The sequence below is a fragment of the Chiloscyllium punctatum genome, chromosome 5 (assembly GCF_047496795.1).
Source record: "Chiloscyllium punctatum isolate Juve2018m chromosome 5, sChiPun1.3, whole genome shotgun sequence".
NCBI classification, from domain to species: domain Eukaryota; kingdom Metazoa; phylum Chordata; class Chondrichthyes; order Orectolobiformes; family Hemiscylliidae; genus Chiloscyllium; species Chiloscyllium punctatum.
This window is the reverse complement of record NC_092743.1, coordinates 1,287,424-1,301,344: the sequence shown is the minus strand read 5'-3', so window position 1 is coordinate 1,301,344 and position 13,921 is coordinate 1,287,424. Positions and strand designations below refer to the sequence as shown.

Here is a 13,921-nt window from a genome sequence, read left to right as displayed (position 1 = left end):
CCCTGGGAGTGTTTAATGGGGACAGTGTAGAGCGAGCTTTACTCTGTATCTAACCCTGTACTGACCCTGTCCCTGGGAGTGTTTGATGGGGGACAGTGTAGAGTGAGCTTTACTCTGTATCGAACCCCGTGCTGTCCCCTGTGCAGGGAGCAGAGGGATCTTGGGGAATTGGCTTGCGTGATGGTTATACCTATCGGACTGACCTTATTGTGGAACATGAGGATTAAAATGTGCATCAGTGATGAGGTCAGCAATTATTGACCAATCCTTCATTCCCCACCCACGCGGTGGTTATTAGACAACCACATGTGGGTATGGAGTCACATATAGACCCGACCAAGTGAACAAGTTCCTGTTTAATTGGCATTAGATTCTTGATTCCAAATTTGTTTTTTACTGAATTCAACTTTGACCCCCTGCGATAGTGGGATTCAGACTCCCGTCCAGTCTCCATTACCCGGGTTTTCTGGGTTAACCGTCCAATGGTCATACCGCGAGGCTGTCACTCTGCTGTCACAGAGTGAGACTGTCAGATGCCTGACCATAACCAATCCACACTCTTTATTAATACCCGACACTGCCATTTCCCACGTCGGGCCCTGGTTCAAACCAGCCTCCCGAGGCCATTCCTGATTGGGCTAACAGGTCATGTGACTCCTCCCCTCCGAGATTGTTCTGAACAACATCAGGGGGAGAAGGTGCGAGAAACTGGAGAAGGGAATGGGGCATCGATTAGACTGGGGAGGACTGTGAGATGGTGGGGATAATGGGGTTGGGGCGATGGACTGGTGGTCCTCTGCTCTGTGGACGTGTAACAGTGACAAGCACTCGCCCGCCCCACTCAGACACCAGCCCTTCTTAACCCTCCGCCCCCTCTCCATACCCCCCCATGAATACCCCCAGCAGCTCTGTCAGGTGGCCATCCCACGCTGCCATGAACATTGCTCCAAAAGGATGGGACCAACTGAACAGCTCTTGGGTCATGGGTGACATCCGGCTGCTTCCAGTCTGAGCCTCACTGAAAACATGATGATGGACTGTCAATGGGTTAGTGGGGTTAGGGTTAAGGTTAGGGTGAGGGTGAGGGGAGGTGAAGGGGAGGAAGAAGGTGTGGTGTGAGGGTGGGGGTTGGGTAGGGGGTGTGGGTGGGAGGGTGAGGGGTATGGGTAACAGGGCCGGCAACAGGACAATACCACAAAGACATCCCGGCTCCAGCCTCAGGGGTCAGGCACACACCCCTCTGCCCCTTCTGACCCCTCTGACATTGTCACACTGTTATCAAACTATCAGCTCCAAAGCAATCGGAGAATTAACACCAAACCCCCCACATCAAAACACAGACCTGAGGGAGGGGGCACTGTCGGAGGGTCAGTGCTGAGGGAGGCGCCGCACTGTCGGAGGGTCAGTGCTGAGGGAGTGGGCACTGTCGGAGGGTCAGTGCTGAGGGAGTGGGCACTGTCGGAGGGTCAGTGCTGAGGGAGTGGGCACTGTCGGAGGGTCAGTGCTGAGGGAGTGGGCACTGTCGGAGGGTCAGTGCTGAGAGGAGTGGGCACTGTCGGAGGGTCAGTGCTGAGGGAGTGCTGCACTGCCGGAGAGTCCATGCTGAGGGAGTGGGCACTGTCAGAGGGTCAGTGCTGAGGGAATGGGCACTGTAGGAGGGTCAGTTTTGAGGGAGAGCCCACATTGTCGGAGGGACAGTGCTGAGGGAGAGCCGCACTGTCGGAGGGTCAGTGCTGAGGGAGTGGGCACTGCCGGAGAGTCAGTGCTGAGGGAGTGGGCACTGCCGGAGAGTCAGTGCTGAGGGAGTGGGCACTGCCGGAGAGTCAGTGCTGAGGGAGTGGGCACTGTCGGAGGGTCAGTGCTGAGGGAGTGGGCACTGTCGAAGGGTCAGTGCTGGCCATGAAACATTAACTCTGCTTTCACTGCTGAGATGCTGCCGAGCGTATTCAGTTTCTGCAGTGGTTTGTGGCTTTATTTCTGGAATCTGTCGTTCTTGTTCCTTTATTTTTTGTGGAATCTCTGGCTTGGTCTGAGCTGGATGTTTGCTGCATCGATCTGAGTGTGAGCTGGGCGTGTGTGCAGGGTGCGTGTGCTGTGAGTGCGCACTGGGAGTGTGTGCAGGGTGTGTGAGCTGGGAGTGTGTGCAGGGTGTGTGTGCTGTGAGTGTGAGCTGGGCGTGTGTGCTGTGAGTGTGAGCTGGGCGTGTGTGCTGTGAGTGTGAGCTGGGCGTGTGTGCAGGGTGTGTGAGTTGGGCGTGTGTGCAGGGTGTGTGTGCTGTGAGTGTGAGCTGGGTGTGTGTGCTGTGAGTGCGCACTGGGCGTGTGTGCAGGGTGTGCGAGCTGGGCGTGTGAGGGTCTCTGACCGTTCCCCATTGCGAGGACGGTGATGTGGTGTCTCTGACTCTGTGACTAACTGGCTGCCTGTTGCTGTTTTAGGTGCTGTCTCTTGGTGCTGATGTTCTGCCTGAATATAAACTCCAGGCCCCACGCATTCACAAATGGACCATCCTTCACTACAGTCCCTTTAAGGCTGTTTGGGATTGGCTGATCCTGCTGCTGGTTATTTATACAGCTATCTTCACTCCATACTCTGCTGCATTCTTACTGAACGACCAGGAGGAGATGGCCCGCCGAGAGTGTGGGTATTCCTGTAACCCCCTGAACGTGGTGGATCTGATTGTGGACATCATGTTCATCATTGACATCCTCATCAACTTCCGGACCACATACGTGAACAGTAATGACGAGGTGGTCAGTCATCCTGTCAGCATCGCCGTCCACTACTTCAAGGGTTGGTTCCTCATTGACATGGTGGCTGCCATCCCCTTTGACCTGCTCATCTTCCGCTCGGGCTCCGATGAGGTACGGACCACCTGGGACTCGACTCCGAGGCTCTTGGCCTTTTCCTCACGATCTCACTTTGATCAGCTTCATCATATCTGACACCCTGAAGGAATACGGAGATGCTCCTTCAGCTGGAGATCTGGGATCCTGTCAGTGTATGAATCCCATTGGCTAGCTGAGGGCCTTCCCAGATTGGAGCAGCAGTCGGCCATTCACCTTTCGTTATGATCGGGGCTCACCTGGACCTCCACTCCCCTTCCTTCACCAATCCCCATGTCCTGTCACTCTGTCTCTCCCAGAGCTCACTCGTTGAAGAAATTCCTCCTTCTCCCTGTTCTGGATGGATGGCCTTCCCTTGAGAATTTGCACTCCATGTTTTTTTTAGATTAGATTCCCTACAGTGTGGAAACGGGGCCTTCAGCCCAACCAGTCCATACCGACCCTCCGAAGATGCCCCTACCACTACGGGCAATTTAGCACGGTCAATTCACCTAACCTGCACATCTTTGGAATGTGGAAGGAAACCAGAGCAACCCCACGCAGACACTGGGAGAATGTGTAAACTCCACACAGACAGTTGCCTGAGAGAGGAATTGAATCCAGGACCCTGGTGATGTGAGGCAGCAGTGCTAACCACTGATCCGTGTTCTATATTCCCAGCCCAGTTCGAATCTCTCCCTCTCTCTTCAGAATCATTCCTGATTCAGTGAGGACCACACTCAGACTAACCCAGCCTTTCACCAAATAAGATCTCTTCCCCTTTCATCCATGAGACCAATCCAGTGAACCCTGCTGCCAATGTGCCTCTATATCCTTCCTGAATGTGGAGACTCAAACTGCACAGTGTCCCAGGGGTTTCCTGAGTGTACACCAGTCCCAGTGCAATGAGGTTGCTTCACTTGTGTCCTCAGTAAAGGCCAACATGCATGAGTCTCCCTAATGTCTGCTCACAGCTGCTGCTGAATGTAGTCAGATTTCTGACAGCAGGTGGCGATGGTGAGTGAAAGCACCAAGCAGGGGAGCTCGAGCAGTTCAGTGGAACCTTCTCAGGTCGAAAGATCTTCTTTCTCAAAGAGAGGGAGGGAGAGAACTCACAGAGAGAGAGGGAGGGAGAGAACTCACAGAGAGAGGGAGGGAGGGAGGGAGAGAACTCACAGAGGGAGGGAGGGAGAGAACTCATAGAGAGAGAGAGAGAGGGAGGGAGAGAACTCACAGAGGGAGGGAGGGAGAGAACTCACAGAGAGAGAGATAGAGGGAGGGAGAGAACTCACAGAGGGAGGGAGGGAGAGAACTCACAGAGAGAGAGAGGGAGAGAACTCACAGAGAGAGGGAGGGAGAGAGAGAACTCACAGAGAGAGAGAGAGGGAGGGAGGGAGAGAACTCACAGAGAGAGAGAGGGAGGGAGGGAGAGAACTCACAGAGAGAGAGAGGGAGGGAGGGAGAGAACTCACAGAGAGAGGGAGGGAGAGAACTCACAGAGAGAGAGAGGGAGGGAGGGAGAGAACTCACAGAGAGAGAGAGGGAGGGAGAGAACACAGAGAGAGGGAGGGAGGGAGAGAACGAACTCAGAGAGAGAGAGAGAGAGAACTCACAGAGAGAGGGAGGGAGGGAGAGAACTCACAGAGAGAGGGAGGGAGAGAATTCACAGAGAGAGAGAGAGGGAGAGAGAGAACTCACAGAGAGAGAGGGAGAGAGAGAGAGAGAGAACGAACGAACTTACAGAAAAAGAGCTGAAGGAGATTAGATTCCCTTCAGTGCGGAATCAGGCCCTTCGGCCCAACAAGTCCACACTGACCCTCCAAAGAGTAACCCACCCAGACCCATTCACCTGCTCCCTACTATTGCACCTAACACTACGGGCAATTTAGGATGGCCAATCCACCTGACCTGCACATCTTTGTCCTGTGGGAGGAAGCCAGAGCACTCAAAGGAAACTCATGCAGACACAGGGAGAACGTGCAAACTCCACACAGTCAGTCGCCTGAGGCTGGAGTTGAACCCGGGTCCCTGGCGCTGTGAGGCAGCAGTGCTAACCACTGTGCCACTGTCCTGCCCCAGAGACAGAGGGCGAGAGCAGGCAGGGAGAGAGTGAGAGCGCTGATGGAGAGAAGGGGAGTGAGAGAGGGGGAAAGAGCTCACTGTGAGAGGGAGAGGGAGAGGGATAGTCAAACAAAGGACATGCTGAACCAGGTGTGAAGGACAGGTTTAATGTTTTGTGTTTGTTTGTTTTGTGGGACATTGGAGTCACTGGCTGGGTCCAGCATTTATCACCCGTCCCTAGTTGCCCCTTGTGAAGGTGGGGGTGAGCTCCCTTCTTGAACCGCTGTAGTCCATGTGCTGTGGGTAGACCCCCAATGCCACAGTCTGTTTCCTGCGTGTGATCCTGGTGCCTGTGGGTCAGGGATTTCCTGCTGTGTGGTCTTGAGGTTATCCCAGTGCAGATATCTCCGGCTGAGTTTCTGGTGGTGTTGGCAAGGTCCAGACTGGAAGAGTCGTTGAGTCATAGAGGTGTACAGCACAGAAACAGACCCTTCAGTCCATCTTGTCTTTGCCAACCAGTTATCCTAAGCTAACCTAGTCCCATTTGCCAACACCTGACGAATATTCCTGTAAATTGAATTGAATTGAATTTCTTGTCCCATGTCCCGAGGCACAGTGGAAACCTTTGTCTTATGAGTAATCCAGGCAGATCACAGAGTTAAGTAACATCGATAATAAATACTAGGGAAACATTGTCAAAAACAAAAACACAGGGACAGGCGAATGTTTGGAGTTTGTGAGGCCATTCAATATTCTAACAACAGTCGGGTAGAAACTGTTTTGAAACCGGCTGGTGTGTGTGTTCAGGGGTCTGTACCTTCTCCCCGATGGTAGAGGGTGTAGAAAAACATCGCCAGGGTGGGATGGATCTTTGAGAATGCTGGTGGCCTTTCTTTGACAGCGGGCCTGGGAGATAGATTCTATAGTTGAGAGGTTGGCCTTTGTCATCGTCTGGGTCGAGTTCACCACTCTCTCTAACCATCTCCGATCTTGAACGGTACAGTTACCATACCAGGTAGTGATACATCCAGACAGAATGCTCTCGATGGTGCACCTATAAAAGCTTGCAAAGGTATTCACTTGCCAACCCATCCAGATGCTGTTTAAATGTTGTAATTGTACCAGCCTCCACCACATCCTCTGGCAGCTCATTCCATACACGTACCACCCTCTGAGTGAAACAGTTGCCCCTTAGGTCTCTTTTCTATCTTTCCCCTCTCACCGTAAACCTATGCCCTCTAGTTCTGGACTCCCCGACCCCAGGGAAAAGACTTTGTCTATTTACCCTATCCATGCCCCTCATAATTTTGTAAACCTCTATAAGGTCACCCCTCAGACTCCAACACTCCAGGGAAAACAGCCCCAACCTGTTCAGCCTCTCCCTGTAGCTCAGATCCTCCAACCCTGGCAACATCCTTGTAAATCTTTTCTGAACCCTTTCAAGTTCCACAACATCTTTCCGATAGGAAGGAGAGCAGAATTGCACACAATATTCCAACACTGGCCCAACCAATGTCCCGTACAACCGCAACATGACCCCCCAACTCCTGAACTCAATACTGAAAGAGGTTGAGAGATCACTGGCAGAGATGGAGTGGAAGGTGTAGGAGTTGGAACTGGCCTTCTCCATGAGGGGGGCTGCAGCTGTACTGGGAGGCAAAGGGGATCAGACCTTTTGGCTACTCCCAGGCAGAGGCTCCCAGTGTGCATTCTGGGGAAAGAGGATTCTCCTGTCAAACATGATGGGGACCTGGACAGGTGTGGGAGGAGGATAGAAACTCCGAATGGTTCATTGATAGAAGTCTGGCCCAAGGGCCCACAGATGAGGATGGAATCCTGGGAGCTCAGTGTGAGGTGGAGCGTCTGTGTGGAAATCCTGAGCAGAGGGACAGAAGGTGAAAGAAGTCCATAGCTGGTCTTTGAGGGACTGATGAGGGGTTTTAGGGAACACCAAGAAGCTGATCCAGTTACAGCTGAAGTTTAGGGAGTAGGAACCAAAGTGGGGGACATGGTGTGCGTATCCTAGGCAACGTGATGTCTCTCCCTTAGAGTTGAAGTTGTTCCAGTCTATCTTTCACCTTCCCCCTGACCCAGGGGCAGGGGGCTGAAGGAATGGCAGTGTCCAAATCGACTTGGAGAGGGAGTGACCAACCTCATTTATCATTCTCTGACCCAAAGGACAAAGCCATCTGGGTTTGGGGGAGGGGGGAGCAAGCTTGGGTTCCCTGGTCCAAGAGAGAGGGTCCATCAGGATGTGGATGGGGGAGGAGATGAGAGGATGGGGTGGAGAGGGGGGGGGAGCAGGGTTGGTGGGTGGGGGTAGGTGTCAGGCTGAATGGGCAGGTCCAGGCCCAGTCCATGTAAAGCTCCCAGCCAATCCCTGCACAGCGACAGGTGGACGAGCAGCACTTTGAACACGAGCACCCGGAACAGGCTCAGCTCAGACTGCTGTCAGCCAGAGACTGCCCAGCCCAGCCCAGCCCAGCCCAGCCCAGCACCCACACCCCCCAGCACCCACACCCCCACCCACATCCCCAGCACCCACACCCCCCAGCACCCACACCCCCACCCACACCACCACACCTCCCAGCACCCACACCCCCACCTCCCAGCACCCACACCCCCCAGCACCCACACCCCCACCCACACCACCACACCTCCCAGCACCCACACCCCCACCTCCCAGCACCCAAACCTCCCAGCACCCACCCCCACACCCTCTTGGGGTGTGTGGGAAGGCGTGGGGATGTGCGTGGGGTGCAGTGGGGGGGAGTGGGGGGTGCAGTGGGGGGGAAGACTCACTGGGATGGTGCCTGGGCTGGAGAGGGTCACTGATGGAGAGAGATTGGACAGAGCACAGGGGTGTGAGAGCTGAGGTAAAATGATGAGGGGCAAAGACAGGAGGAAATATTCTCTCAGGGGAGGGATTAATGACCCAGGGGCAGGAGGATTAGAGGAATATCAGGAAATAATTTTCACTGAGAGGGTGGAGGGAATTGGGAACTCTGCCTGTGAGGGTGGGAGAGGAAGGAGGAGGAGGATTTTGATGTTCGATTGTGATGCTAGGGCAGACCCCATTATGGGTCAGGTGCTGGGAACTGGCCGTACTATCATTAAGTGCGTGTCTCTGACTGATACAGAGTCAATGGGCCGAAGGGTTTTTCTGTGTGACTCTCTGACCCTCTCTGATGTTGTCATATCCTCCCAACAGAGAACTACACACACTGCCTGACCCTGATCGAATGTGCTTCCTGATTGGATGGACCAGATTAGCAGTCCCAGTCAGGGAGCCCTAGCTGACAGACTGAAACAGGAATGTCACTGACACAAAATATTCATTTCAAACTCTATATCTGTCCTCTGGCTCCACGTACAATTTACCACCGTGGTCCTTAATGGGCCCTACTCTTTCCCTAGTTATTGTTTTGTCTTTAATGTAATTGTAAAATAACTTTGGATTGTTCCTCCCTTTATCTGTTATTGTACATAAATGTTCCATTTCTGCTCCCTTCATTCCTTCGACAAGTCCCTCTTATACAATCTGTACTCAGCCCAGGCTCCAGCTGTTCGGAGCACTGAGTATCTATCACAGCCTCCCTCTCTGTCTTTATCCAACTCGGTCAATCCCTCGCTACCCAGAGATGGGGGATTTAATGGGTGCATGTTATCTTCATTATATTTATATGCTTGCCCTGTATCTCACTCTCTGTTACAGGGCTTACAGCGTGAGGGTCAGAACATGAGGGTTATAGGTCAGCGTGTGAGGGTCAGGGGTCAGCGTGTGAGGGTCAGGGGTCAGTGTCCTGGAGCGTCACTCTGCAGTGCTGTTCACTCCATGTTGACTCGGTCTAATCAACTCCCTCGCTCTCTACAGAGGACCATACTGATTGGTCTGTTGAAGACGGCACGCCTGCTACGATTGGTCCGAGTTGCTCGGAAACTTGACCGTTACTCTGAGTATGGAGCTGCTGTCCTCTTCCTGCTGATGTGTACCTTCGCCCTGATTGCTCATTGGCTGGCCTGTATCTGGTATGCCATCGGCAATATGGAGAGAACATTCCTGCAGCCGAAGATTGGTTGGCTGGATTCTCTCGGTGAGCAGATTGATAAACCTTACACAGAGAACGATACATCGTCGGGCCCCAGCATCAAGGACAAGTACGTCACTGCGTTATATTTCACCTTCAGTAGCTTGACCAGCGTGGGATTTGGCAATGTCTCCCCCAATACCAACTCTGAGAAGATCTTCTCCATCTGTGTGATGCTGATTGGCTGTAAGTGCCTTCCGCCTGTAATCCCTCATGGGTTGGTTAATTGTTGGGGTCAGAAACATGAGTACGATTCGTGGTGGGAGATCCTGGTAACACTGACTGCCCAAGGTTAGCCCGCAGTCTTTCAGTGCTTCAGTAATCCCTCGAGCAGTTCCCTTTCTCTCTGATTTCCGGGCGATTTGCTCTCCCTCAGGAAGAGTCCGGTTACAGCTTGTTCCCCCATTTATATGGAGACCTCCCTATGAATTGGAGAACATTCACGCAGTAATTGCTGGGATCAGTGAATCCTGGAGCTGAATTGTTCGCTCCGTGGCTTCTACATACCACAGGCTTTATTAACAGTGTGGAAATAGGCCATTCAGCCCATCCAATACATTCTGCTTCCCCAGGGATCAATCCAGATTCCCCAAAACTGTACCCCTCCAGTATCTATCCAATCACGTTTGGAATGTATTGTCTGTTTTATTCTGGGTCACCCTCACATCCTGGCCATATCCCTTCCCCCCGCTGAGGGTGAGACTGACAGCGAACAGGAAGATGTTCCTGTTCTGAGTTCACCTCAATCCCATCTCCCCTCCATCTCCTGTGTTCCAAGGAAAATAACCACAACTTCTCCTCAACCTGGTAACTAATCCCAGGGCATCAATGTGGACTTCAACAGTTTCCTCATTTCTCCTTCCCTCACCTCACCCTAGTTCTAAACTTCCAGCTCAGCACTGTCCCCATGACTCGCCCGAACTTGTCCGACCTGCCTATCTCCTTTTCCACCTATCCACTCCACCCTCTCCTCCCTGACCTATCACCTTCATCCCCTCCCCCACTGTACTCTATGCTACTTTCTCCCCACCCCCACCCTCCTCTAGCTTATCTCTCCACGCTTCAGGCTCTCTGCCTTTATTCCTGATGAAGGGCTTTTGCCCGAAACGTCGATTTCGCTGCTCGTTGGATGCTGCCTGAACTGCTGTGCTCTTCCAGCACCACTAATCCAGAATTTGGTTTCCAGCATCTGCAGTCATTGTTTTTACCTACCTGGTAACTAGTCTGTCTTATTCTGGAACATTCATGTAAATAGAGATATTGGGGTTTTAAAGCATGGAAAGAGGCCAATCAGCCCATCATATCCAAGTCATGAAACATCCATTTTTTTCTAATCCCATTTCCAACACTTGGCCCATACCTCTGTCTGCCTTCACATCACAAGTGCCCATCTAAGCATCTCTTCAATGTGACAAGAGGTTCTGCCTCTGTAACCCTCACAGATTCCCACCACCATCTAAAAGAAGAAGAATAATTTCTCACATTCCCTCCCAAACTCCCGTCCCCTACCTTCAATCTACACTCCATGGGTATGCCCATATCCATGCCCCTGAGAACTTGGTACATCTCAATCAGATTTCACCTCAACCTCGAATCAAGAACACCCTGAGCTTATCCAGCCTCTCTCCATCACTGAGATGCTCCAACCTGAGCAACATCCTGGTGAATCTCCTCTGCACTCCCTCCAATGCAATCACATCCTTCCTATAGTGTGGTAACCAGAGCTGCACACAGTACTCCAGCTATAGCCTCAACAAAGTCCTGTACAGCTTCAAGAAGGGCTGATGCCCGAAACATCGATTCTCCTGTTCCTTGGATGCTGCCTGACCTGCTGCGCTTTTCCAGCAACACATTTTCAGCTCTGATCTCCAGCATCCACAGTCCTCACTTTCTCCAGCTTCAACATATAATCTATGTCATGACTAATAAAGACATGTATCCCAACTGCCCTCTTAACCACTTTCTTGGTCTGTCTTGCAGCCTTCAGGAATGTGTGGACATACACACCAAGGTCCCTCTGATCCTCTGTACTGCTGAGGGTCTTACTATTCAACGTGTACTCCCTTGTCTTGTTCATTCTCTCAAAAAGCATCAAACTACACAATTCAGGATTAAATTCTATTTGTTCAGTCTGTGGGATGTATCTTTGGGATAGGGCATTCCTTCCCAGATCAGGGTCATCTGTGAACATACTGATCATCCCACACAGATTCCTGTCCAGAACATTAATGTACACAACAAGCAGTAACGGACCTAGCCCCCAACCCTGTTAATCTCCTACAGGTGCCTTGGCCCCTCTCACCCTCCTGGAGTCTAGTCTGTGCACTTGGTGTGTTCCTGAAGTGGGTGCAGTTTGTATTTTCAGGCTGTTAGCTCTTACTGATCTCTCTCTCTCTCTCTCCCTAGCTCTGATGTACGCCAGTATTTTTGGGAATGTGTCTGCGATAATCCAGCGACTGTACTCGGGCACCGCCAGGTATCACACACAGATGCTCCGGGTTCGGGAATTCATCCGCTTCCACCAGATTCCCAACCCATTGCGGCAGAGATTGGAGGAATATTTCCAACACGCCTGGTCCTACACCAATGGCATCGATATGAATGCAGTGAGTCTGAGACAGAGCAGCACCACCCACCAGAACACGCCAGAGTCTGGCTCCTCTCTCGGCTTAACCCAGAGAAACCACCAGTGACAGATCAACACTGGTCTGATTGGTCCTGGGACCCTTACAATGGGATCCCCTCAGTCACATTTCATTTTTACAAGGAGGTGGTAACCTTGTGGTATGCAAGCTGAATTCTTAATTAGATTAGATTACTTACAGTGTGGAAACAGGCCCTTCGGCCCAACAAGTCCACACCGACCCGCCGAAGCGTAACCCACCCATACCCCAACATTTACCCCTTACCTAACACTACGGGCAATTTAGCATGGCCAATTCACCTGACCTGCACATCTTTGGACTGTGGGAGGAAACCGGAGCACCCGGAGGAAACCCACGCAGACACGGGGAGAACGTGCAAACTCCACACAGTCAGTCCCTGAGGCGGGAATTGAACCCGGGTCTCAGGCGCTGTGAGGCAGCAGTGCTAACCACTGTGCCACAGTGCCACCCACTGAGACCCAGGTAATCATCTGGGGATCTGGGTTCAAATCCCACCAAGGCAGATGGCGGAGTTTAGGAAAAAGTCTGGAATTAAGAATCTAATGATGACCATGAACCCATTGTCAGGAAAATCCCATCTGGGTCAGTAATGTCCTTTAGGGAAGGAAATTGCCATGCTTACCTGGTCTGGACTACACGTGACTCCAGACCCACAGCAACGTGGGTGGTACTGAACTGACCCCTGGGTAATAAATGCTGGTGTAGACAGTGATTCCTGGTTTGGAATTGGATTTCCCCTTCCAGTCTTTGATATTCCACAGTGCCCTTGCAAGGAACATGTGATTATTTTTTAGTTCATTCCTGGGATATGGGTGTCTCTGGTTGGGCCCAGCGTTTACTGGCTGTCCCTAGTTGTCCCCTTGAGAAGGTGGGGGGGGGGTGAGCTCCCTTCCTGAGCTGCTGCAGTCTGTGTGCTGTGGGAAGATTCAGGATGTACCTGCTGACTGTCTCCATCTGCCCAACGTGAAGGTATATGCTGACCGCGCTATCACCGCGCCAGACCCAAGGGCTAATGAGCTCATACTCCATCTTACTGTCAGTGACTTGAAGCATGTCCCTCCATTGGAAGGGAATACAATCCCAGTCCCTGATGTCACTGAGGAGCTATCGAGCTCCACAACATGGAAACAGGCCCTTCAGCCCAATTTGTCTATGCTGCCCAGTTGTCACAATTCATCTAATTCCATATCCCTCTGTACTATATCCCATCCAGGTATCTAAGAGAAAGGGAGGACGGCAGATCAGAGTCAAGAGAGTGGCGTTCAAAAAGTACAGCTGGTCAGGCAGCATCCGAGAAGCAGGAGAATCGATGTGTCAGGAACGAGCCCTTACATTCCTGACGAAGGGCTTTTTCCTGAAACGTTGACTCTCCTGCTCCTCGGATGCTGCCCGACCTGCTGTGCTGTCCCATCCATGTACCTGTCTAATGTGTATTGTCTGGATATGTGAATGACCAGATATTGATCATCTCAGGGAGCAGACTCCAGCAAATAGATGGTTCTTTTGGAGTTCCCCTCCGGCCTGGGACCCTCCATTTAAAATCAGATATTCCAGGGAATCCTGATGAAATTAAGTAAGAGGTTAAATCCACCATTGACCTACTGAGTAACTGTTACCTTACCTCCCCCCCTCCCCAATCACTCACTTGGCCTTTCTCCCCCTCCCCACACTGCACCCACCATCCTCCAGTTCCTCTGACCTCAGCAACTCTGCTCTCATTCACCCCCCCCCCCCCCCCCCAGTCTGAACCACATCTGGCTCCCCATCCCTGAGATCCAGTCCCTGATTTCACCCCCATTCCTCCCACTCTCCCCCATTCCCCTCGAGATACCTGAATCACTGCATCATGTCTCCAACCCTCCTGCCATCAACACCACCCCCCACTCCACCCTCTTGGCACACCCCCACCCTCGAGCTCCTCTGGCCCCTCATGGCCTGGTCTCCACATTCCTGACCCCTCCCAATCCTCCTTCCTCATCAATTTCCTTCCCTCCATCATAAGGATAGAAGTGGGAATGTTCCCCGATGATTGATTGTACAATATTCAGCAGCATCACGACCCTCAGACACTGAAACAGTCTGTGTCCAAATGCAACAGGATCTGGACAATATCCTGATTTGGGCTGACACGTGGCCAGTAACATTCGTGCCACACAAATGTCCCACTATGACCATCACCAACAAGAGACAATGTAACCACTGCCCCATGACATTCAATGGTGTTACCCTCACTGAATCCCCCACAATCACCCTCCTGGGGGTTATATTGGATTATCTAACCAAT

The 13,921-nt window shown here is 52.1% G+C and overlaps 1 protein-coding gene across 1 annotated transcript in view; it reads left to right on the top strand.

Moving 5' to 3' along the window:
• The first annotated feature begins 216 nt into the window (after positions 1-216).
• The window catches only part of LOC140476716 (voltage-gated inwardly rectifying potassium channel KCNH2-like), an 89,393-nt gene continuing 75,688 nt past the window's right edge, over positions 217-13,921 (top strand). The window contains exons 1-4 of the mRNA XM_072569536.1: positions 217-246; positions 2,436-2,861; positions 8,758-9,157; positions 11,378-11,577. Of these exons, the coding sequence (XP_072425637.1) occupies positions 217-246; positions 2,436-2,861; positions 8,758-9,157; positions 11,378-11,577 (1,056 nt within the window). The remainder of the gene's footprint in view (positions 247-2,435; positions 2,862-8,757; positions 9,158-11,377; positions 11,578-13,921) is intronic.